Source organism: Rhinatrema bivittatum, chromosome 10 (assembly GCF_901001135.1).
Source record: "Rhinatrema bivittatum chromosome 10, aRhiBiv1.1, whole genome shotgun sequence".
NCBI classification, from domain to species: Eukaryota; Metazoa; Chordata; class Amphibia; order Gymnophiona; family Rhinatrematidae; genus Rhinatrema; species Rhinatrema bivittatum.
In genome coordinates, this window is record NC_042624.1 from 38,570,914 (window position 1) to 38,598,214 (window position 27,301).

General features: G+C 45.1%; 1 protein-coding gene across 2 annotated transcripts in view; it reads right to left on the bottom strand.

The window, feature by feature from the left end:
• Nucleotides 1-27,301, bottom strand: part of DPYD (dihydropyrimidine dehydrogenase) — a 2,453,390-nt gene that overhangs the window by 1,544,133 nt on the left and 881,956 nt on the right. For both annotated transcript variants that reach the window (XM_029618068.1, XM_029618069.1), the window contains exon 5: nt 12,369-12,530. In XM_029618068.1, the coding sequence (XP_029473928.1) occupies nt 12,369-12,530 (162 nt within the window). The remainder of the gene's footprint in view (nt 1-12,368; nt 12,531-27,301) is intronic.

Consider the following 27,301-nt stretch of genomic DNA (forward strand, 5'->3'; position numbering starts at 1 on the left):
TTCGTTGACATTGCCTAATTTAGGAAAAACGATTTAATATCCCTAATATATACATGTGTATATGAATGCATGGCCAGATACAAAGCAATTTTATATCCTGTATATCCATATGTGGTTGTTTGTGTGCTAATTTTAAGCTTGTGAGTACATGACAGTTGGCTTTGGGATGTACAAGTGAAGAAATTTTATAACAGATGCATATCCAGGTCATTTCCAGTTTCAGCAGTTTATCCACCAGTTTGCCCAGTCTAGAGCTAGGTTCTCCAAACCCCCCTGGCTCTTTAGCCTGCACGCCCCCCAGTTAACCCAGATCCCTCAAGCACTTCATAGATGCATGAAAATAGTTCTATTAAGGCTTAACACTTCATCCATAGCAAAATAAACTTTATGCTGAGATATACCTGGGAACATACCTACTTGCATGCATATTCTTTGGCCCCGCCCTGGAATGACCATACCCTACCCATATTCCATAGGGATGTGAATCGTTTTTTGATGATTTAAAATATCGTCCGATATATTTTAAATCGTCAAAAATCTTTAGGGCCACGATACAATACCAATTCCCCCGATTTATTGTCAAAAAATCGTAAATCGGGGGAAGGGGGAGGGCAGGAAAACCGGCACACTAAAACCCCCTAAAACCCACCCCCGACCCTTTAAATTAAATCCCCCACCCTCCCGAACCCCCCCCAAATGCCTTAAATTACCTGGGAGTCCAGCGGCGGTCCGGAACGGCAGCGGTCCGGAACGGCCTCCTGCAATTGAATTGTGTTGTCTTCAGCCGGCGCCATTTTTCAAAATGACGGCGCAAAATGGCGGCGGCCAAGGACCAACACGATTCGACTGCAGGAGGTCGTTCCGGACCCCCGCTGGACTTTTGGCAAGTCTTGTGGGGGTCAGTAGGCCTTCCCAAGCTGGCCAAAAGTCCCTGGGGGTCCAGCGGGGGTCCGGAAAACGATCTCCTGCCGCGAATTGTTTTCCGTATGGAAAACAATTCGCGGCAGGAGATCGCTGAACGACCTCCTGCAGTCGATCTCCTGCCGGCGCCATTTTCCGTACAGAAAACGATTTGCGGCAGGAGATCATTTTCCGGACCCCCGCTGGACCCCCAGGGACTTTTGGCCAGCTTGGGGGGGCCTCCTGACCCCCACAAGACTTGCCAAAAGTCCAGCGGGGGTCCGGAACGACCTCCTGCAGTCGAATCGTGTTGGTCTATGGCCGCCGCCATTTTGCGCTGCCATTTTGAAAAATGGCGCCGGCTGAAGACAACACAATTCAATTGCAGGAGGCCGTTCCGGACAGCTGCCGTTCCGGACCGCCGCTGGACCCCCAGGTAATTTAAGGCATTTGGGGGGGGGGTTCGGGAGGGTGGGGGATTTAATTTAAAGGGTCGGGGGTGGGTTTTAGGGGGTTTTAGTGTGCCGGCTCACGATTTTCACGATTTTCACGATACTTCAAACACCCAAACGGCAACAATACGATTCCCTCCCCCTCCCAGCCGAAATCGATCGTTAAGACGATCGAGGACACGATTCACATCTCTAATATTCCACCCCTTTTTTTCCTGATGCGAGATAGTCATGCATTGGGACTTGTGCGCACATGTGGGTGGCTTATAAAATCAGGCAAACATACATATGTGCCAGATGTATACTCATCTCCCAATTTTAGTGCATATCTGGATTTTAAAATTCACCTTTAAATGTTCAGTTACTAATGTTTGAATAACAGAGGCTAGATGGTTCTGAAAAAGGTATGGCCTCAAACGTCAAATGGTATATACATGAAAAAAGGACAATTTAACCATGCTATCGGTTTGAGCCTGCATAATGAATCCTGAATAAAGAACTCCTCTAAGTATCTTAACCTCAGTTGTAATGGGCAGTATTTCATCATAAAATATCACTAATGGTGGTTTAAAATCAACATACTTCTTAACCCAGTCTTCTTGGTTTTAAGAAGATATTTATTTCTTTTTATTGACCATAGACAAGAAGTAATCTTTTTCAACTGATTTACCATAATTCCAAATAAATATGGATGTCACCAACATAACAAAAGCATTTCAATCCCTCAGTCCAAATCAAGTATTCAGTAGTCTGAGTATAATTATTACATAACAGAGGGATTAGAATAGAGCCCTGTGGCAAACACCCCCCCCCCCCCCGTTCACCTCATCTAGTCTCAAAAATTCAGTCTCCTGGTTTTGATGATTTAAGAAAAAAAAAATATCAAGCATAATGCTATTGATCCCAAAGGCCAATAAGAGTGTAAGACAGTAAATAAGAGTGTAAGACAGTAAATAAGAGTGTCATTGATGATGGTATCAAATGCAGCTGAAAGGTCTAAGAGGACAATGAGTGAATGTGATCCCCTATCAGTGCTTAACCTTAAAGGTATCTATTAGAATCACCAAATAATTTTCAGATTTGTAAACTGACCAATAGCCCCTTTACTACTTCCATCAAGATCCTGAGAAAAACACCACCTTCTAGAAAGGCACTGATAATAATCCTTAGGCTATCAACTTCTTCCTGCCCATACCCTTTATTATTATTTTAACCAGGTAGGATATGGGTCATGAGGGATTCTACTGGGCTTAGAAGAGGACTGAATAGATTTTATCATCTTTGACATCAAAAGATTTTTAAAAACCCACCATATTCCATAATACTTTGAGGGGAAGGATTTTTAGCCAGATTAAGGCCTCTCCTAATAAGAGCTTCATTTCAAATGTATAATTCCTCATGTGTTGCATCACTCTTTGAAACAAAATAATCAGAAAAAAATGATACACAAGCAGGAAAATCACTTCCCACCCCAGTCTGAAAACTTCATCTCAACTGTAAATCCTTCACTATCCTTAAAAAAAATCATTGGACAAATGAACCTATCAATCTTTTCTGTTAAATAATTAGGGGCCCAATATTCAAAGATATCTGGTTATCTAGGTTATCTGGATATAACTTAGAAGGGATATTCAGCTACACAGCTATGCTGCTGAATATAACTGGATAAGTTCTAGATATCTGGATAAGTTCTATCGGACAACTTTCGACCTGCTAGCACCACTCTGATCCGCCCATTCCCTGCCCATTGACTATCCAGTTATCTACTTAGCCAAATAAGGGCCTCATTTTCCAATATTGCATGCGATACCAAAAAGGGGTGTACCTTATGCTAATAAGTATGTGTATTGCAAATTGTGATATCAGCAATGCAAAAGGCTGTTATCACAAGTAGCCCAATTTGGGCTACATTGCTAGTATATCACAGTTCATGATGTTTCTGTATGCTGCAGGCTGTGAGAGAGAGAGAGAGAGAGAGAGAGAAAGAGAGAGAGGGAGAGAGAGAGAGAGAGAGAGAGAGAGACTTGCTATAATGTCTCCTTCCTAGACAGGTATTTGTATCCCTATGGGAGGCCCACCTAGTACCTCGAGGTGAGGTTTAAGTATTAGTGTAGGGGGTTAGGGGCCACTTTCACATTCAACGTGAGACGTACGAACAGAACAGTGGTCTCTTGTGAAGATTTGATGACCTACGGAGTGAGGAAACTCACCCAAAGATGAGATTTGTGTGCAATGTTCTCTCAACCTAGCTTGATGGACTCTCTACCTGGGTAACTGTATGATCTTACAGTTAGTGCAATTTCTGTTACGCATCCTGTCCTTACCCGGCCTGCTCACCTTCATGGTTCCACGGCAGGTCCCTGGTCGGCCTCCCCTAGTGACTGCTGCTAGCGCTTCCAGGCCCTGGCGTCCCATGGCAGCAGTTGCCGGGCCTTCCAGTGTGCACCATGCCTCACGCCGGAGCTCGGCGACCTCAGCTGTGTTGGCCACGCCCCTACGCATGCGCAAGTGGACCAACTGACTGGCCTCTTGTAGGGCCAAGGGCGGGTCCTAGCTCCGCGGCCCAGCCTTATTGATTTCCCGTTATAAGGAAGTCATTGCTTGAACTTCCTTGCCTTGGCAATTGGGTCGGTGTTTGTGCTAGATTGTCACTGTGTTTGTTGCTTGCTCCTGTCTTGTCCCAAGTCTCATTCCAGGATCCTTCTGTTCCAGATATATTCCTGCCTTGCTCCTGCTTCCTAGTACTCCAGCGTCCTCCTGTTTGTCTGTTCATCTACCCAGGTAGTACCCCAGACTGTCTTACTGGTACTGACCTCGGCTTGTTCTTCCCTAGATTCTGGCTCTGTTCCTCACCTTGTCATCACCCATGCTCTTCTGGTCCTCCTTGTTACATTGGACCTCCTGCTTCGAACCTGACCATGCTCCCCTTCTGCCCTTGGGCACACCAGACTTCCACCTTCCCAGGAGACCCTGCAAGGCCCACCTAAGTCCAAGTGGCCCGGGTCCCTCCTGGAGGGACCTCGGGCTTCCAGTAGTGAAGCTCTACCTTGCCTCTGTCTCCTCCAGTGCTCCACCCCCTGGGGGCAGGTGCTTCCTGGTCCCAACCAGGAGGCAGTTCTCCACTGCCTCAGGACAAGGGTCCACCCCCGAGTGCAACAGGTTGCCAAGGCCATGGACTCGGCGGAGTCTCCTGCCTGTTGGGCCCTACTGGGTTTGGCCGCTACAGTTAAACAACATCATCAAGCCTTGGAAACGTTGGCCTCTTTGGTGGAAGAACTTCATTCCTAGCTACAAGATATAGCTTTGGCCAATCCTGTGGGCCTCTTGGCCACTATGCTTTCCAAAGCATCATTGGCACATCCTGCACCTCCTCGATATAACGGGGATTGACACTCCTGTCGTGGCTTCCTTAATCTGTGCTTTATGCAGTTCACACTGCAACCCTCGTTGCTTTTGAAGGAAATCACCAAGGTGACCTTCATCCTGTCTCGTCTGGAAGGGAAGGCCCTTGCTTGGGCTTCTCCCTTATGGGAACGTTCTGATCCCATCCTTTCCAAGTTGTCCGAATTCATCTCTCTCTTCAAGAAGACTGTCGGAGACCCAGACCGCTAGGCTGTGGCCAACCATGAATTACTCCACCTCCATCAAGGGACAAGGACCCTCTCCGAGTATACAGTGGAGTTTAGGACTCTGGCCATGGAGTTTGGGTGGCAAGAAGATTGTCTGCAAGCCATCTTCCTAGATGGACTCTCCTGTGCTCTCAAAGATGAGCTCTCCATCCATGAGACTCCCACGTTTCTAGAAGACCTGATATCCCTTGCCGGTAAGATTGATCATCATCTCTGGAAAAGATGCCTAGAAGTAAAGGCTCCATGACCTCCTACAGCACATCCCACAAGTGCCTCCAATCATCCAGTGAAGATTCCAGCATCACCACCTCCCTCCGTGGTGGAACCTATGGAGGTAAATCATGGGTGCTTGTCTCCAACCGAACATCTCTGTCGGCAGAAGGACAGCCTTTGCCTTTACTGTGGCACTTCTGGACATCGTTTGCAATACTGCCCGGTGCGGCCGGGAAATTGCAATGCCTGAGCCCAGCAGGGGTCACAAGCTTGGGCACAACTGTTACTGGCCCTCAACTCTTGCTTCCTGTATCCCTGGGTATTCAGGCCCACACCTTCGCTACCACTGCACTTGTTGATACCGGAGCCAGTGGCAGCTTCATTATGGATGACATCGTCAAACTCCTGAACATTCCTCTCCAGCCTTTGGAGGTGAGTCTTCGCATGGCCTCCATCCAAGGAGATCATCTCCTGGGACTTATTACTCACCAGTTAGTGGCTGTCTGCCTCACCATGGGTACTTTCCATGAGAAAAAGATGTCCTTCTATGTATTGAAGCGATCAACCCATCCAATTATCCTGGGCTTGCCCTGGCTCCAGGCCCATGAACCCAAGTTCAATTGGCATTCCCTGCAGTTGGTGCAGTGGGGCTCCAAGTGCCAGAAAACTTGTTTGCATTCTGTTTCTCCAGTAGTTCCTGTCCTGAAGTCTTACCCTACCTGGTTTGCCTCCGCAGTATTCTGACATCAATGATGTCTTCTCGAAGCATAAAGCGGATACCCTTCCTCCGTTATGTAAGTTTAACTGTCCTATTGAACTCCTGCCAGGCACCACACCTCCCAAAGGCAGGACCTACCCCATTGTCTCAACCTGAGACTCAAGCTATGTCTGAGTATATTAAGGAGAATCTAGAAAAAGGATTCATCCGCCCAACTGATTCCCATGCAGGTGTGGAGTTCTTCTTCATTAAGAAAAAGGAATATGGCTTACACCCTTTTATTGATTACAGGGGGATCAACGCCATAACCCGCAAGGACTGGTACCCGCTGCCCCTCATTATTGAACTGTTCGATCGCCTTGAAGGGGCACAGTTCTTCTCCAAATTGGACCTGAGAGGTGCATACAATTTGGTATGCATCCAACCTGATGATATTTGGAAAACCGAATTTAATACAAGGGGTGGTCACTACGAATACACTGTGATGCCCTTTGGGCTATGCAATGCCCCAGAGTTCTTTCAATGCCTTATGAACAAAATCTTCTGAGATCTTCACTATTCCTTCGTAGTCGTGCACCTTGACGACATCCTGATCTTCTCTAAGGATCTTGAATCTCATCAAGATCATGTTTGGATCGTCCTTCAATGCCTGATAGATAACCACTAGTATGCTAAACTGGAAAAATGTCTGTTTGAGCGTAATCACTTACCCTTCCTAGGGTATATCATTTCTGACCGTGGATTTTCTATGGACCCTGAGAAAGTCCCGGGGATCCTTGACTGGCCTCAGCCAGTAGGAATCTGTGGCTTACAATGGTTTCTTGGTTTTACCAATTATTACCGGAGCTTCATTGCTAATTACTCGTCCCTGGTTGCCCCACTCATGGCAATGACAAGGATAGGAGCCAACACCCAGGTATGGACACCCAAAGCCCTAGCCGCCTTTCAAACAATCAAGTAGGCTTTCTGTTCCATTCATTGTAGAGGTCGATGCCTCTGCAATCGGTGCAGGAGCCGTTTTGAGCAAGTATTCTCCCAAGAGTAAACTAATTCCTTGCTCTTGCTATTCACACAAGTTTTCTTCTACAGAACAATGTTATACTGTTGGTGACCATGAACTCCTTGCAGTCAAATTGGCGCTTCAAGAGTGGCATCCCTGATTGGAAGGGGCGCAACACAGGTTCACCATCTTCACTGACCATAAGAACCTTGAGCACCTTAAAGAAGTTTAACATTTCCTTAAGCTATACATCAGCCTATCATCCACAGGCCAATGGTCAAGCTGAAAGGACCAATCAGACTCTGGAGACTTTCCTCTGTTCATATGTAAATGATCAGCAGGATAATTGGGCTGATCTTCTGCCTTGGGTTGAGCTGTCACACAACACTCATGTTGCTGCAGCCACCAATGTATCTCCATTCTCCGTGGTATTCTGAAGGCAGCCCCAACTGCCTCTTCCAGTTCCTCTGACAGTTCCTTCTCCAGTGGCACAATCCATGGCTCACACCATTCATCAAGTATGGAATCAATTAAAAGAGTGTCTTTCCCAAGCCGCTGAACGCTCCAAGCGTAACTCTGACATCCATAGGCATCCTGCTCCACTCTTCCATCCTGGCCAGAAAGTGTGGCTAAGTGCTCGACACATACGACTGAGACTTCCCTCTCATTGCTTGGCTTCGAAGTACATTGGACCATTCCCTGTAATCTGAAGAGTGGGAGCTGTATCCTATCAACTCCAGCTACCTCGTGCCATGGGTATCCATAACACGTTCCACGTGTCCTTGTTGAAGCCGTTGGTCCTCTCCTGGACCTCATGTAGAGTTCCCTCTCCTCCATGGGTCTCTATAGAACCTGAATCTTCCCTTCAGGTAAGAGAGATCCTTGACCTCGTCTGACCTCCGGTACCTGACCTCTGCTCACTGACCACTCCTCAGACTAACTCCTGACTTTGACCTCTGCCTGCCTGTCCATGTCCCTAGATTCTGGCTCTGTTCCTCGCCTTGTCATCACCCATGCTCTTCTGGTCTTCCTTGTTATATCGGACCTCCTGCTTCAAACCTGACCGTGCTCCCCTTCTGCCCCTGGGCACGCTGGACTTCCACCTTCTCAGGACACCCTGAGAGGCCCACCTAAGTCCAAGCAGCCCGGGTCCCTACAGGTTCCTCCTGGGGGGACCTCGGGCTTCCAGTGGTGAAGCTCTACCTAGCCTCTGTCTCCTCAAGTGCTCCACCCCCTGGGGGCAGGTGCTTCCTGGTCCCAACTTCCTGGTCACAACTTGGAGGCAGTTCTCCACTGCCTCAGGACAAGGGTCCATCCCCGAACACAACATATGTGAAATGTATTATTAACATTGGCTATTCTACAGCATTTTTATTGTTTTTCTATCACAACTGCTTTCTCATACATTACTAAAAAAAGGGAGATGTAAGATATGAAATTTTTTTTTTTTATAATATAGTGCATGGAACCACAGGTTTAGAGCAACAAAAAACAATACTGGAAAATTATGAAGTAGTTTGCAATTTTTAAAGCATTGCTCTCTCCCTTAACTATCCCACATCTACTTTAACAGGAAAATATCAAATTGCAGCAATAATCTTTACATTTTCATCCACATTCTGTTCTTCATCTATGAGTCACTGGGTCATAGAAACAGGATCATCCAAAAATGGAAATGGAACATTTTTAGTACTTTTTATATTTTATAAAAAGCTTTTTACACTTGCATACTGTAGTGTCAAAATACTAGAGTATTGACTTCTTTAAGGATCAGCCCTTAATGATGTTATAAAGACTATTTTTCATAATGGATATTTTACTAAATTTGAATAAAAGCCTTGAATTATTCAGTAATTTAAATTTTATACACTGAGGGGTAGATTTTCAAATAGCGTGAATTGGCCTACTTTTGCTGGCGCATCAGGCGCAAGCAAAAGTAAGCTGGATTTTAGTAGATACGCGCAGAGCCGCGCGTATCTGCTAAAAACCTGGATCGGCGCACGCAAGGCTATTGATTTTGTATAGCCGGCGCGCGCCGAGCCGCGCAGCCTACCCCCGTTCCCTCCGAGGCCGCTCCGAAATCGGAGCGGCCTCGGAGGGAACTTCCTTTTGCCCTCCCCTCACCTTCCCCTCCCTTCCCCTACCTAACCCACCCACCTGGCCCTGTCTAAGCCCCCCCCTTACCTTTGTCGGGGGATTTACGCCTCCCGGAGGGAGGCGTAAATCCCTGCGCGCCAGCGGGCCTCTTGCGCGCCGGGACGCGACCTGGGGGCGGGTACGGAGGGCACAACCACGCCCCCGGACCGCCCCGGGCCGTAGCCACGCCCCGTACCCGCCCCCAAAACGCTGCCGACACGCCCCGAAAATGCCGCTGCGCTCGGTCCCGCCCCCGACACGCCCCCAACACGCCCCCCTCCGAAAACCCCGGGACTTACGCGAGTCCCGGGGCTCTGCGCGCGCCGGTAGGCCTATGTAAAATAGGCTCACCGGCGCGCAGGGCCCTGCTCGCCTAAATCCGCCCGGATTTGGGCGGATTTAGGCGAGCAGGGCTCTGAAAATCCGCCCCTGAAAGAACTGTTCTTTCAGGGGCGGATTTTCAGAGCCCTGCTCGCCTAAATCCGTGGAACGTGTTATGGATACCCATGGCACGAGGTAGCTGGAGTTGATAGGATACAGCTCCCACTCTTCAGATTACAGGGAATGGTCCAATGTACTTCGAAGCCAAGCAATGAGAGGGAAGTCTCAGTCGTATGTGTCGAGCACTTAGCCACACTTTCTGGCCAGGATGGAAGAGTGGAGCAGGACGCCTATGGATGTCAGAGTTACGCTTGGAGCGTTCAGCGGCTTGGGAAAGACACTCTTTTAATTGATTCCATACTTGATGAATGGTGTGAGCCATGGATTGTGCCACTGGAGAAGGAACTGTCAGAGGAACTGGAAGAGGCAGTTGGGGCTGCCTTCAGAATACCACGGAGAACGGAGATACATTGGTGGCTGCAGCAACATGAGTGTTGTGTGACAGCTCAACCCAAGGCAGAAGATCAGCCCAATTATCCTGCTGATCATTTACATATGAACAGAGGAAAGTCTCCAGAGTCTGATTGGTCCTTTCAGCTTGACCATTGGCCTGTGGATGATAGGCTGATGTATAGCTTAAGGAAATGTTAAACTTCTTTAAGGTGCTCAAGGTTCTTATGGTCAGTGAAGATGGTGAACCTGTGTTGCGCCCCTTCCAATCAGGGATGCCACTCTTGAAGCGCCAATTTGACTGCAAGGAGTTCATGGTCACCAACAGTATAACATTGTTCTGTAGAAGAAAACTTGTGTGAATAGCAAGAGCAAGGAATTAGTTTACTCTTGGGAGAATACTTGTGTGAATAGCAAGAGCCTACAGTTCACTGTGCGTTGCTAGTTAGACCTAAACACTAGGAGGTAGATCTTAAAAAAGTACACGCGTGCGTACTTTTGTTCGCGCCGGTGGCGCGAACAAAAGTATGCCAGATTTTATAAGATATGTGCATAGCCACGCGTATCTTATAAAATCCAGGGTCGGCGTGCGCAAGCTGCGCAAAATCGGCAGCCTGCGTGCGCCGAGCCGCGCAGCTTGCCTCTGTTCCCTCCGTGGCCGCTCCAAAATCGGAGCGGCCTCGGAGGGAACTTTCCTTCCACATCCTCCCATCTTCCCCTCCCTTCCCTTATCTAACCCACCCCTCCCAGCCATACCTAAATCCCCCTCTACCTTTGTTGTGCAAGTTACGCCTGCTTGAGGCAGGCATAAGTTGCGCTCGCCACCTCAGCATCCCCGGCACAGGCCGCAGTGCCGGGGGACTCGGGACCGCCCTCCCGGCTCACCCCTGAACAGTCGCCACACCCCTGGACCTGCCCCGGACCGCTCCCTGACCCCGGACATGTCCCCGGCACACCCCCGGCCTGTCAACATGCCCCCGGACACGCCCCCTCCCGCCCCTTTTACGAAACAGGATTTACGCGCGCAGGGCTTTTAAAATCTACCCCTAGGGTTCTGTCTCAGTTGAGCAGTTAATGATGACATAATGATGACTGGATTTCCTTCAAAGTACTGTATACTTCAGAGGGGCTAAGTGGAGGGCTGACTGGGGTTGAAGAGGGAGGGTAGATAAGGACTCAACTGCACATGTGACCAAAGTTTTGTACCTATTGATATTTGTAGTTAGAAAGGATAATTTGAAACAGATTTCGGTTCAGATTTAAAAGTTCAGTTCTGCATGTTAGTCTGCTTAAAAAATTCATGGGTTTAGTTGTTCCATGCGCAGACACACTCCAAAATATGCACGTAAATCCTTTCCCCAGCCCAAATCTGCCCCCCCCCCCCCCCTTTCAATGCTACCTTGCAGGATGGATAAAAGTACCTGTGAAATTGGATTATGAATGTACTTTTAATGCACAACTCTTGGGATAATTTTCAAAGCGTCACTTACATATATATAACAGTGTAAAGCACTTTGAAAATCAGGACCAAGAGGGTAAATTTATGACTGTACAGATAGGGGCAAACACAATGTACTCCACATTTCTAAAGAAAAATTATGTGCATAAGTTTGCTTTGAAAATTCTTGCATAAGTGCCCTGGAGTATATGCACAAACTCACCTACACAAAGTTATGTCTGCTGTATTGAGGAAGTAGCTTGTGCAGATTAAGTTACATGTGTACTTTTCAAAATAGAAAAATTATGTACATAAGTCTCAACTCCTCCCCAATTCCATAACAACCAGCACCCTCTTCCCACTGTTCATAAACATACGCATGGAATATATTTCATATGCATAGAGCCCCTGCATAAAAACTGTCTTAAGCCTGTAAATGGTTTTGAAAATTCATTCCATACCACAGTGTATCATTTATTACTATGATAAATGATATGAACATGCGGTTCATGTTGGGTTATTTATTGAAAATTTAATAAAAACTTTTAACATTTGAAACCTTCACATTATAATTTTCAAGAACATAAGTCATTTTACCTGTGCTGTAATCATTTTATATTAACTCTTAATCCTAAAACTGTTTAAAAGCATTTTTTAAAAAGAAGATATTTGTACATCTCTGTAAACAAACTATAATTGCACTACAGTGTGTCATTATATTTTTTACTGGGTATAAATAGAGATTTTTTTTCAATCAAAATGTATTTTTGAAAGTCAATAAACCTTCTTGATTAAAATTAATTCCATGCAAGATTTTATGAAATGCCACATTATCCAGGTTTTCGTCTCAAGAGTTAAATTGCTGAATTTGCTACAAAAAGCAATGCTTAAGTGAATGGATTAAGCATCTTTTTTACTTCAGTACTATTGCATGAATTATTCAAAATGCTAGATTTTTTCAAATAGCTAACAATTTAGTAATTCAGAATGCTTTTTTCTTTTTTTTTTACATCTTCTAAATGATGAACCATTTGTACTGCATGCTACATACCTCGGTAGCAAACTGCTGCAATCCTCCAATATTAATTGGTCCCTCCTCTGTTGCATATAAATTGCATCCACCTACACAAAGGTCTGAGGTTGGGCATACCATTCCACATGTCAGGCCAAGTGGGTTATCAGAAAGAATAGTTTTGGCAGCTCCATAATAGTTCTGCATGAACAAAATAAATTGACAATAATGTTATATAAATGAAAATGGGAAATTATATAGTGCACAGGAGAAACAGTTCTAATTTGTATTCAAATGTTGGCTATTTGTATTTAGTTCAAATGGTAAATAGACCATAAGGAATTAAATTCCTCTTATACAGATTACAATTTCAAATAAATTAATATAACAGTCTAGACAAATGGATTACATAGAACCCTAGTGTGTGCAGATTCTTCCTATCCATATTAAAAAAACAAAACAAAACAAAACAAAATAACTATCATGATTCAGGTAAAGATATTCCTTCCACACATGCAGACTAACAGAGAAATGTTATGCATGGATTATGTTCTTGATTTGCATAGCATCTTTCGGTTCCAATTAAAATTTTCTGAATTGGAACTCCAAAAATATTTGGATAATGATTGAGTAATTTAACATTCTTAACTGGGCATAAAAAGATAGTGTTCGTAGTAGAAAACTCCTCTCTTTCATAAGGTGATAAGAAGAAAACAAAGGGCATAAAGAAAGCATAATTTGATTTGGATTATTACCAGTAACAAATAAAGGGAATCATTCATCAAATCATGTTAGGGCCTTATCGTGGGCATTTGGGCCCTAATGCCTGTGATAATGCTATAACGCACGCGATAAATAACACATCATGAGATGCGTATTGAAATTCAAAAAATGTAGTCAAAAGGGAAGAGTTTTTGAAAATGAGTGGTGTTTAATATTGTGTGCTGCACTAAATATTGCAAATCCTTTTTCAGGAGGGAGAGAGAGACTATTTATACCACTGTAGGAGGGTCAATGAGTAATTCGAAGTGAGGTTTTGATTGTGGTCTAGGGTTTAGGGGGCAGTTTTACATGCACAGTCAGAGGTACGAACAGCACAGTACACATCAGTGAAAATTTGATGTGATTTGGAGTGAGGAAAGGTACACAAAGATGAGATTTGAACAATGTACCCTCACCCTAGCTTGATAGCAGCTAGGTAGAGAGTGCATCAAACCAGGTCGAGAGTGCAATGTACACATTTCAACTTTGTGTACCTTTCCTCACTCAAAATCACATCAAATCTTCACTGATGTGTACTGTGTTGTTCATACCTCTGATTGTGCATGTAAAACTGCCCCCTAAAACCAAGACCACCACCAAAACCTCACCTCAAGTTACTGGTTGACCCTCCTACAGTGGTATAAATAGTTAACTTATATGACAGCCTTATAATGAGTGTCTCTCTCTTTCTCTCTCTCTCTCTCAAATTACCCCTTTATTATCACAGATAAAATGATGAACCTGGGTCAAAGTGAGTGTGGGGGCAGGAGGCATGGTTGGATAGTCACAAAGAACTCAAGTCTAGAGGGGACCAACACAGGCCTAGGGTACAGAGTAGTGTGGGAGGGTATTGCCTAGGGTTACATTTAATCCATCTCTTGTTAGCAGCAGCAGGGTTCAAGTCCCCAGAAAACAGCAAGGTTGGTAGTGATTACACATTGTCCAACAAGGCAGCAGATACTTAACAGTCTGAATGTTCAGCCAACAATATCACTAATTTTGGTAGCTGTTTAGATCAGTGGTATTCACTCCAAGCCTTCAAGGACCACCAACAGGCTGGGTTTTCAGGATATCCCTAATAATATGCATGAGATAGGTTTGCATACTATGGAGGCAGATACATGCAAATCTATTTTATGCATATTATTAGGGATATCCTGAATATCTGACCTACTGTCAGCCCTTGAGGATTGGGAATGAATATGGTTTTCAATATTGCAAAGCTTTGTGGTAACACATAGGGAGATGGAATGAGTTTTGGATTACAAATGGAATCATCTACCCAGGAGGGAAGAAAATTAATAAAGAAGAAAACAAAAATAAATAAATCAGAAACATGATTGCAGAAAAAGACCATTACGACCTATCTAGTCTGCTTATCCACACCAAATGTTCAGCTTTACAATTCCTTTGATTCCCTCAGATATCCTCTGTATTTATACCATACTTTCTTAAATTCAGATAGTGTTTTTGTCTCCACCACCTCTAGGGGGAGACTATTCCATGCATCCACTACCCTCTTTGTAGTGCAAACAAAATATTTGCTTAGATTACTCATGAATCTACACCCTTTCATCCTCATCCTATGACTCCTCATTCTAGATCTTCCTTTCCTTTGAAAGAGACTTGCCTCCTCTGCATAGAAACCTTGGAGATATGTAAATGTCATTATCATATTTCAACTATCCTGCCTTTCCCCTAGGGTATACATATTTAAGTCTATCCCCATATGCTTTAAAAGAAAGTCAACTAACCACTTAATAGCCACTCTCTGAACAGACTCCAACTGAAGATGCGGTCTCCAAAACTGTTTACAGTATTCCAAATGACATCTCACCAGTGACTTATAAAAAAACAATATTACTGCCTTTTTTCTACTGATCATTCCTCTTCCTATGCAGCTAAGGATCTTTCTGGGTTTTGCTATCATATTCTACGTTTAGCAGCCAGCTATATCCTTAGCAGATGGATAACTAGGAAGAGTGGGTAAACTAGGCAGACTGGTCTTGTTCTGGTCATATGTTACATAAGAACATAAGAACATGTCATACTGGGTCAGACCAAGGATCCATCAAGCCCAGCATCCTGTCTCCAACAGTGGCCAATCCAGGCCACAAGAACCTGGCAAGCACCCAAAAACTAAGTCTATTTCATGCTACCGTTGCTAGTAATAGCAGTGGCTATTTTCTAAATTAACTTAATTAATAGCAGGTAATGGACTTCTCCTCCAAGAACTTATCCAACCCTTTTTTAAACACAGCTATACTAACTGAACTAACCATGTCCTGTGACAACAAATTCCAGAGTTTAATTGTGCATTGAGTGAAGAAGAACTTTCTCTGATTAGTTTTAAATGTGCCACATCCTAACTTCATGGAGTGCACCCTAGTCTTTCTATTATCTGAAAGACTAAATAACCAATTCACATCTACCCGTTCTAGACCTCTCATGATTTTTAACACCTCTATCATATCCCCCCTCAGCCATCTCTTCTCCAAGTTGAAAAGTCCTAACCTCTTTAGTCTTTCCTTATAGGGAAGCTGTTCCATCCCCTTATCATTTTGGTCGACCTTCTCTGTACCTTCTCTATGGCAATTATATCTTTTTTTAGATGCAGCGACCAGAATTGTACACAGTATTCAAAGTGGGGTCTCACTATGGAGCAATACAGAGGCATTATGACATTTTCACCATTCCCTTCCTAATAATTCCCAATATTCTGTTTGCTTTTTTGACTGCCGCAGCACACTGAACTGAAGATTTCAATGTGTTATCCGCTATGACGCCTAGATCTGTTTCTTGGGTTGTAGCACCTAATATGGAACCTAACATTGTGTAACTATAGCATGGGTTATTTTTCCCTATATGCATCATCTTGCACTTATCCACATTAAATTTCATCTGCCATTTTGATGCCCAATTTTCCTGTCTCACAAGGTCTTCTTGAAATTTATCACAATCTTCTTGTGATTTAACTACTCTGAACAATTTTGTATCATCTGCAAATTTGATTACCTCACTCGTCGTATTACTTTTCAGATCATTTATAAATATGTTGAAAAGTAAGGGTCCCAATACAGATCCCTGAGGCACTCCACTGCCCACTCCCTTCCAAGGAGAAAAGTGTCCATTTAATACTACTCTCTGTTTCCTGTCTTTTAGCCAGTTTGTAATCCATGAAAGCACATCGCCACCTATACCATGACTTTTTACTTTTCCTAGAAGCCTCTCATGAGAAACTTTATCAAACGCCTTCTGAAAATCCAAGTACATTACATCTACTGGTTCACCTTTATCCACATGTTTATGTGCTTCAAAAAAGTGAATCAGATTTGTGAGGCAAGATTTGCCTTGGGTAAAGCCATGCTGACCTTGTTTCATTAAACCATGTCTTTCTATATGTTCTGTGATTTTCATGCTTAGAACACTTTTCACTAATTTTCCTGGCACTGAAGTCAGACTAACTAGTCTGTAGTTTCCAGGATCGCCCCTGGAGCCCTTTTTAAATATTGGGGTTACTTTAGCTATCCTCCAGTCTTCAGGTACAATGGATGATTTTAATGATAGATTACAAATTTTTACTAATAGGTCTGAAATTTCATTTTTGAGTTCCTTCAGAACCCTGGGGTGTATACCATCTGGTCCAGGTGATTTACTACTTTTCAGTTTATCAATCAGGCCTACGACATCTTCTAGGTTCACCGTAATTTGGTTCAGTCCATCTGAATCATTACCCATGAAAACCTTCTCCGGAACGGGTATCTCCCCAACATACTCTTTAGTAAACACCAAAGCAAAGAAATAATTTAATCTTTCTGCGATGGCCTTATCTTCTCTAAGTGCCCCTTTAACCCCTCGATCATCTGACAGTCCAACTGACTCCCTCACAGGTTTTCTGCTTTGGATATATTTTAAAAAAGTTTTTACTGTGAGTTTTTGCCTCTACGGCCAACTTCTTTTCAAATTCTCTCTTAGCCTATCTTATCAGTGTCTTACATTTAACTTGCCAATGCTTAATCATTATCCTTTTTCTTCTGTTGAATCCTTCTTCCAATTTTTGAATGAAGATCTTTTGGCTAAAATAGCTTCTTTCACCTCCCCTTTTAACCATGCCAGTAATCGTTTTGCCTTCTTTCCACCTTTTTAATGTGTGGAATACATCTGGGCTGTGCTTCTAGGATGGTATTTTTTAACAATGACCACGCCTCTTGCACACTTTTTACCTTTGTAGCTGCTTCTTTCAGTTTTTTTCTTATAATTTTTCTCATTTTATCAAAGTTTCCCTTTTGAAAGTTTAGCATGAGAGCCATGGATTTGCTTACTGTCCCCCTTCCGGTCATTAATTCAAATTTGATCATATTATGATCACTATTGCCAAGCGGCCCCACCAACATTACCTCTCTCACCAAATCCTGTCCTCCACTGAGAATTAGATCTAAATTTTCTCCCTCTTTTGTCAGTTCCTGGACCAATTGCTCCATGAAAATGTCATTTATTCCATCCAGGAACTTTATATCTCTAGCATGTACAGATGATACATTTACCTAGTCAATATTGGGGTAATTGAAGTCTCCCATTATTACCGCACTACCAATTTGGTTGGCTTCCCTAATTTCTCTTAGCATTTCACTATCAGCCTCACCATCTTGATCAGGTGGATGGTAGTATACTCCTATCACTATAGTCTTCCCCAACACACAAGGGATTCCTACTAGGGATGTGAATCGTGTGCCCGATCGTTTTAACTATCAGGTTTGGCTGGGGGGGGGGGGGGTGGAATCTGATCGTTACGAGATGTGAATTGGAATCGGTTCCGATTCCAATTCACATCACTAATTTTTTTTAGTGAGGCCAGCGCCGATAAAAAAAACCCACCCGACCCTTTAAAATTACCCCCTTAGCCTCCCCCACTCTCCCGACCCCCGCAAAAACTTTTTACATATACCTGGTGGTCCAGGGGGGGCACGGGCAGCGATCTCCCATTCCCACGCTATCAGCATCGGCCCCTATGACATAGTGAGGGCAAAGGTAGCGCCGGCGCCATTTTGAATACTGGCAATACGGCCGGAGTGCAGGAGGTCGCTCCCGGACCCCCGCTGGACTTTTGGCAAGTCTTGTGGGGGTCAAGAGGCCCCCCCAAGCTGGCCAAAAATCCCTGGGGGTCCAGCGGGGGTTCGGGAGCGATCTCCTGCTTGCAGGCCATATTGCCAATATTCAAAATGGCGCCAGCGCTACCTTTGCTCTTTCACATGGTAAGGGCAAAGGGCAATCGGCGCCATTTTTTTTAGCGCAGCTGATAGCGTGGGAACGGGAGATCACTGCCCGCGGCCCCCCTGGACCACCAGGTATGTGTAAAAGGTTTTTGGGGGGTGTCGGGAGAGTGGGGGAGGCTAAGGAGTAATTTTAAAGGGTCGGGTGGGGTTTTTTTTTATCGGGCCATCGGCGCCATTTATATTAGTGGCAGCCAAAATGGCACCGATGGCCCGAGAGCGGGAGATCGCGCCGGGACCCCCCCACTGGACCACCAGGTAATTTAAAACATGTTGGGGGGGTTCGGGAGGGTGGGGGATTTGTTTTAAAGGGTCGGGGTGGGTTTTAGGGTTGTTTTGGTGTGCCGGTTTTCCCGCCCTCCACCCTCCCCCGATTTACGATTTTTCACGATAAATCGGGGGAATTTCTATTGTATCGCGACTAACGATTTTTGATGATTTAAAATATATCTGATGATTTTTTTAAATCGTCGAAAAACGATTCACATCCCTAATTTCTACACATAAAGATTCAATTGTGCATTTAGTCTCATACAAGATGTTTATCCTGTTGGACTCTATGCCATTCCAGACATAATGTGCCACACCAGTGCTCCTCTCTGTCATTGCGATATAGTTTGTATCCCAGTATAGCACTGTCCCATTGGTTGTCCTCCTTCCACCATGTCTCTGAGATGCCAATTAAGTCTATGTCATCATTCACTGCTATACATTCTAATTCTCCCATCTTACTTCTTAGACTTCTGGCATTAGAATACAAACATTTCAAAGTTTGTTTTTTTGTTTGTATTTTCATTCTGCTTTTTAATTGATAGGGATGTTAGAATTTTTTAGCTCAGCTGAGTTTTTAGTTATAGGCACTTGGACTACTTTTCTTATGATTGGAACCTCACTGTCGGGATGCCCTAATTCTAATGCATCATTAGTATCTTTTTTTAAGATACCTCTCTCTGAACCATGCGCTGCTGAGCGACTGTAGGCTTTCCCCTTTGTTCTAGTTTAAAAGCTTGTCTATCTCCTTTTTAAAAGTTAGTGCCAGCAGTCTGGTTTCACCCTGGTTAAGGTGGAGCCCATCCCTTCGGAAGAGACTCCCCCTTCCCCAAAATGTTCCCCACTTCCTAACAAAACTGAATCCCTCTTCTTTGCACCATTGTCTCATCCAGGCATTGAGACTCCAGACCTCTGCCTGCCTCTGGGGACCTATAAGTGGAACAGGGAGCATTTCAGAGAATGCTACCCTGGAGGTTCTGGATTTAAGCTTTCTACCTAAGTGCCTAAATTTGGCTTCCAGAACCTCCCTCCCACATTTTCCTATGTTGTTGGTGCCCACATGTACCACGACAGCCGGCTCCTCCCCAGCACTGTCTAAAATCTTATCTAGGTGACACATGAGGTCCGCCACCTTCGCACCAGGTAGGCATGTTACCAGGCGATCCTCATGCCCACCAGTCACCCAGCTGTCTACATTCCTATTAATTGAATCACCAACTATGACGGCCAACCTAACCTTTCCCTCCTGGGCAGTAGGCCTTGGGGAAATATCCTCGGTGTGAAAGGACAGTGCATCACCTGGAGAGCAGGTCCTTGCTACAGGATCCTTTCCTGCTGCATCAGGTTGATGCTCTCCAATCATGAGACCTTCTTCCTCCAAGGCAGCACCAGGGCTGCCAGTCTGAAGTTGGGAGTTGGCTACTATGTCCCTGAGGGTCTCATCAATATACCTCTCTGTCTGCCTCAGCTCCTCCAGGTCTGCCACTCTAGCCTCCAGAGATCGGACTCGTTCTCTGAGAGCCAGGAGCTCTTTGCATCACATGCACATGTACAATTTCTCACCAGTGGGTAAAAAATCATACATGTGACACTCGATGCAAAAGACTGGGAAGCCCCCTTTTGCTGCTGGACTGCTGCCTTCATCTCAGATTAGTTCAGTTATTGTATTACTAAATTATACCAGATTTTAACAGTTCAGAGAAAATGGAAAAAAAAAGAAAATATTCTGTGTCGATTTTTATCTTTATCAACTTGAAGATTGGTATGGTATGAGGGAAAGCATGCACAGAGTATCACTAAGAAAGCATCAATTACATTTTGTACCGTGAGTCTTGCATAAATGAATATAACATTTCAAATCTCATAGGAGGGAATAGGTATAATTGCTGGAAGCACTATATGCATAACAGCTAAAGATGCACATTTGGTTTTAAACAAATACTGAAACAGGATGAAAGAGGGTTTTCAGTTTGTTAAGAATATAAGAAGTTGCCATACTGGGCCAGACCAAGGGCCCATCAAGCCCAGCATCCTGTTTCCAACAGTGGCCAATCGAGGTTACAAGTACCTAGCAAGTACAAAAACACTAAGTTTATCCCATGTTACTAAAGCTAATAATAGCAGTGAATACTCCCTGAGTCAACTTCATTAATAGCAGTTTATAGAAGTCCAAGAACTTATCCAAACCTTTTTTAAACCAGCTATACTAAATGCCCTAACCACTAGAGATGTGCTTTGTTTTGTTTTATCGGTTCAGACTTAGTTTTCAGACCTCCACAGGAAATTTAATTTTTCCTGTGGTTCATTTGTGTTTTTTGTGGGTCTTGATTTTCGTGTTAGTGCGCACTAACACGAACTCACATTTTTCTGAAATTTCGGAAAAATTCAGTTCGTTTTTCGGCATCCCCAAACCATGACAAATTAGAAAATTTCGTTGAAATTGTCTAATTCGTGAAAAATGAATGCACATGTCTATTATTCACATCCTCAGGGAACAAATTCCAGAGCGTAATTGTGCACTGAGTAAAAAAGAAGTTTTCTCCTATTTGTTTTAAATGTGCTACTTGCTAACTCATGGAGTGCTCCCTATTCCTTGTATTATCTGAAAGAGTAAATAACTGATTGACATTTTCCCATTCTAGTCCTCTCATGATTTTATAGACTTCTATCATATCCTCCCTCAGCCGTCTCTTCTCCAAGCTGAACAGCCCTAACCTCTTTAGCCTTCTCTCATAGTAGAATTGTTCCATCCCCTTTATCATTTTGGTCACCCTTCTCTCTACCTTCTCCAGCATAACTATGTCTTTTTGTGTTGCTAATGAAATGAACTGAAAATGGTCTCAAATAAAAATTACCCAACGCTTTTGGATATTTTTATTTTTGTGTGTGGTGAAGTTTAAAAAATATTTCCCAGAGTCCCTTTAATGCCCCTCCCAAATTAACAGAAACCTTGGAGCCTGAGTTAGGGCCCATTCAGGGCTTCTCCATTCCCCTTGACCCTCCTTCTTCCACAAAATAGCTCTGTCCCCATCTAGGGCCTGGCAGGACTCTCCAATCCCCTATCTCCCCTTCCAAAAATGGCTACAGGTTGTGGACCTCCCAAGTACCACTTTCATTTGAGGTCTGGGATCAGTGGTAGTAATGTGCAGAAGTCTTGCCCATTCATTCCTGCTGGTTTCTTTAGAAATAGCAAAACTGGCCCTCTGGAGTAGTGCAGAAGTGACATCTGGTGCAGCCAGTGCATTTTGTTCAGCCTGCACCTCCATTTCTATAGAGACCACTATAAGGCAGGAGCATTATGACCATAGACATCAGATCCTCAATGGAAGATTCATTTGTATTTATTTATTTATTTATTTATTTAATTTGCTTTATGTTGTTATTTTTTTGGTTTGCCAAACAAACCAAACTGAAAAAAATAAAAAAAAACAATAAATGAAATGAAACAACAAAACTCACCCCTCCCCCCCAAATGAAAAAACAAACTAAAATGAAAAATTTTGCCATGCACATCTCTTATATAAAATATGTAAATTTACCATATGATTCCTGGTAAACTAATTCTAGGGATGTGCATTTCTTAAAAGAATTTGCAAAATGCAACAAATAAGGGGCAATTTGTTATATTCAGATGGCCACAAAATGAATTGATGGGTCCCCCCAAAGTAAACAAATCTTCTTTAATATGTTTAAAACTTCCAATTGGGCATAGGTCTATGCCCAAGACTGGGGCCTCACCAAGAGCATAGGCAAAGTCCCTAAACAAGGGCTTCAGCCGAGGCCCAAGTGTGACACTGGAGTCTCAGCCTTAGCCTGGACTGATGACAGGGACTTGTCTAAGACCTCAGCAAAGGCCCAGAAGCCCCATAAAAATTACTTTCCTGATCTGTCAGGTATTTGAAGCATGGCCTGGCTGGGTCCTGATACCTGATCCTAGGCTCAGGCCGAATCCCAGCTAAATGATGACCTTTGATGAGGAAGATGCGCTGGAATTAATTTACTCTGTTGTGACCCCAGTGGATGGTGTCATTACAAGAAAGAATAGAGAAGACCTTAGAAGCGGACCTTAGAGGTCTGGGCTTTGGGCCTGGGCCTAACCTTAGGCCAAGGCCCAGGCATTGTGATCTGGCCTTGGGCCTGGGTCCAGGCCAAGGTCCTAGATTCTGGACCAGAGCTTCAGGTTGTGCTGCAGCATCAGGGTTGGAACTGGGCCCTGGTCAAAGCCGAGGCACAGGTGTTGGGACCCAGCTTCTATTTCAGGCTCTGGCCTACGCTGAGGTGCAATTTCAGGACCAGGCCTCCAGATTAGGCTCCAGCCTCAGGCTAGGCCTCAGCATCAGGACCTGCCTTCAAGCCCGGGTTCTGGCATTAGGATCTGGTCTTAGACCTGGCCCCAGCATCAAGCTAGGTGGGAAATGTAGGTGGCTCAGAAAGGATGGAGGGAGTGAGTAAGGGACACGGGTGGGTAGGAGAGAACTGTTTAATAAAAGATTGACCATAAAGCAGAAAAAGACCAAATGGTCTACAGTCTGCTCATAAAATTTATTATGGTAAAAACTGCCGCTCCATGGAAGTTGCCTCCATTTTTCTGTTAAGGATAATATCGGCCTCTCTGTACTGGTTACCCCTAAGTCTTATGTTAAGGATAGTAATATTTGCAATTAAAATCAAGCAATTGTCAAACCCATAACAAAATTGCTGCTAGTGTTGCGGTCCTGGCCGTGAGCACAGCTGCCAGGCCCTTACCTCCTTGTTCCCGGACCTGCTCCAGTGTCCGGAGCACTGGCTTGCGGCCTGTTTGGCGGCATCCCTGCTGGGGCTGCGCCACCGCGAAGGTACCTGAGGATGCCTTGCTCCTAGGCGTGCGCGCATGCCACTTGGGTGCCTTTCTAGCCCGTTTCCCGCCAGTGGTGACTCCGCCCAGTTCCTGATGTCAGACGCCGCGGCATTGATAAGCTGGCCACAGCCATCCAGTCCTCGCCTTGCAACGGGTTAGCTTCCCGGTTTCCTGTTGCGCTGTGCCCCGGAGTGACTCGCTTGGCTTCGTCGCTCCGTTCCTGCCACAGTACCTGCTTGGTTCCTGCCTGCCTGCTACAGTATCTGTTTGGTTCCTGTTTACCTGCTACAGTTCTTGCCTGGTTCCAGTACCCAAGTCCTGTTACAGTTCCTGCCTGGTTCCAGTATCCGAGTCTTGCTACGGTTCCTGCCTGGTTCCAGTACCCGAGTCCTGCTATAGTTCCTGCCTGGTTCCAGAACCCGAACCCAGTTACAGTATTACTACTGACCTAGTCTGGTTCCAGTTACCAGTCCTGATCCACAACCCGCCTAAGTCCCAGCGGCCGGGCCCCTACGGGCTCCTCCCTGGGGGGCTTCGGCTTCCAAGGGTGAAGCCACCTAAGTCCCAGCGGTTGGGCTCCTACGGGCTCCTCCCGAGGGAGTATAAGCTTCCAGGGTAAAGAGCATCTACGTCCCGCCTGAACATCTGCCTCCTAGCCTGCTATTCACTAGAGAAATTGACCATCTATTCCCAGTCTCCAGCAGGTCGGCCCAAGGGTCCACTAAACTGAGACTCCCACAACAGATTGCAAGGCTATGGACTCGGCGGATGCACCCGCTCCCTCGGATCTGCCTGGGATGTCCCGGCAGATGCTACAGCACCAGAGCTGCATTGATACTTTGGCAGCCATGGTGGAACGGCTATCCTTGTGCCTGGAGTCCTTGCCTCCCGCTGGCAGAGCCCCCGAGGGTCACGGCTCTTCGGTGACTCAGTTACCGGCACCCTCCCGCTACGCTGGTGATTTAAGGACCTGCCGTGGCTTCCTGAACCAATGTTTTGTACGGTTCTCCTTGTTGCCTCGGCAGTTTCCCTCGGATGCGGTGAAAGTGGCATATATTCTGTCCTTGCTCGATGGGAAAGCCTTGATATGGGCTTCTCCCCTTTGGGAAAACAATGATTCTTCGCTAACAGATTTACAACTGTTCATCACGAACTTTCACCAGGTCTTTGATGAGCCTGCCCGAGTAGCCATGGCTACGTCTGATCTGCTGCAACTTCATCAGGGGGCTCGCTCCTTGACAGATTACGCAATGGAGTTTCGGACTTTATCCAGGAAGTAGGTTGGCAAGATGGTAGTCTTAAGGCCATCTTCCTGGAAGGCCTCTCCAGACGCATTAAGGATGAGATTGCAGCTCGAGATCTGCCAGAGGATGTCAACGCCTTGATTGAGATGGCTGCTCGCATTGACCGCCGCCTACAGCAATGGGCCAAGGAGCAGCACTCCTCTCGCCACTGTCCGGCTCGTGGGCCGAGACCTGTGCCCTCTCCTAAGAGTTCTCGTCCAGATGCCTCCACCTGCGAACCCATGCAGTTGGGATGGGCCCCACTTTCTGTTGAAGAAAGACAACGTCACCGTTCATTGAAGTTGTGTTTATATTGTGGCCAGAAGGGCCACTTCTTGGCACGCTGCCAGGAGCGTGCGGAAAACGCCAAAGCCTAGGAGGTCAGGAGGAGCTCCTCCTAGGCTGTGCTACAGCTCCTCAATGTACAGTCCCTGTTACTCTGGAATACCCCGGAGGATCCTTTGAGACAATGGCGTTCCTGGATTCTGGAGCCGGAGGTAATTTCATCCTGTACGACCTAGTCTCCCAGTTGCAGATTCCTACGCATAGATGGGAGGTCCCGTTACGAATTACCTTTTTCCAGGAGATGCTCCTTCCTGGTCCCATCCAGATGTCCATGGCACCCATTACGGTCCGCACCGGGGCAATCCATTCGGAGGAGATAGCCTTCCTATGTTGGATAAGGCTGTCCACCCTGTGGTGCTAGGGTTGCCGTGGTTACAGAAACACTCACCCACGATTCAGTGGGATACGCTATAGATTGTTAAATGGAGTCCCTTCTGACTAGCTAATTGTATGAAAGTGCCTAAGACTCCCACACTTCCGTTGATGCACTCTGCCGTGGGTCCCCCTGCACCTTATGAGGACTTCACGGATGTATTCTCCAAGACCAAGGCAGAGATCCTTCCGCAGCATCGTCCATATGACTGTGCTATTTACTTGCTACCTGGTACTATGCCCCTTCGAGGAAGGGTTTATCCCTTATCTATACCTGAGACCCGGGCCATGTCGGAGTACATTGCAGAGAATTTGGCCAAGGGGTTTATCTGCCCGTCCAAGTCACCTGCAGGGCAGGCTTCTTTTTTGTCAGCAAGAAAGACGGCTCACTGAGGCCGAGTATAGACTATAGAGGCCTAAATTTGATTACCAAGCGAGACCGCTACCCGCTCCCATTAATCCCGGAGCTCCTTGATCGGCTTCAAGGAGCAAAGATTTTCACAAAGTTGGACTTACGAGGAGTATACAATTTGGTCAGAATCCGTCCCTTAGATTTATTTATTTATTTATTTACGATTTTATTTATTTACGATTTTTATATACCGATGTTCATTTCAAAAAGAGATATCACATCGGTTTACAATAAGGTACAATAGGTAATTCACTATCCCCTAAAAGGGCTTACAATCTAAAATTTTTGTACCTGAGGCTGAGATTACAAAAATAAAATCATCAAAATCAAAGTTCTTAACAATTAAGCAAAAGGTATAACAAGGAGCATATTAAACAAATAACACAAAGGGGAGTGCCCCTTTGTCGCACCCCTTCGGCGCGCGGCGCCTGCTGGCTTGGTGCCTGCTGGCTTGGCGCCTTTCAAACTGCCCGGATCCGTTTGCGATGATGTCAGGGGAGGGGGCAGGTCTCAGAATCATGGCTTTCCCCACAGAAATCTCTTCTCAGTTTCAAAGGCAGTTTTTTTCAATTTTTTTTTGTCTTTTTACCTTGGATGTTAGCTGTTACAAGGAGATCAGCACTGGTGGGTAGCCCTCCCCATCACAAGCACCTGCTGGCTTGGCGCCTTTCAAACTGCTCCTACGGGCTCCTCCTGGGGGAGTACCAGCTTCCAGGGTGAAGAGCATCTACGTCCCGCCTGAACATCTGCCTCCCGGCCTGCTATTCACTAGAGACATTGACCATCTATTCCCAGTCTCCAGCAGGTCGGCCCAAGGGTCCACTAAACTGAGACTCCCACAACAGCTAGCAACATTTTTAAAGCAGTAGAAGAGGACTGGAAGGCTCATCTGCATACTGCTCCCAGCAATTCTCAGGAGATGACTCCAGAGGTTACAGCGAGTGATCTAGGCTTTGAACTCTATAGCCCCAGCTTCCAGAGGCCCTGCACCCTTTGCAGTAGAAGAAGACTGGAAGTGCAAACCTAACAGCATGCAAATCTCAAACCTTTCAATCCTTTGAGTGAAGATCAACTTAATGGTGGTTAAAGAAGATTGGTAAATATTGATTTGGGAAATCTGAGGACTTAAAAAAGTTTGGAGAGAAGTGAAATAGTGGAATATATTCTTTACAGTTTCTGTCTGTCTGAGATAATAAACAAGCTAGAGGGAGTTAATTCTAGTGTCTGTCTTTCCCACTTACCCACCCCTAGCTCAACACTTGATTTTTAGGCAAGAGACACTTTCTCATTAAAAATCAATTAGGTTTTTATCTAAATCAAACTATTGCACCAGCTCTTATTAAGAGTTTAATCATCCCTTTATAGGACACTAGCAGATTAATTATTTACTTTATTTATTTATTATTTTTATATACTGACAT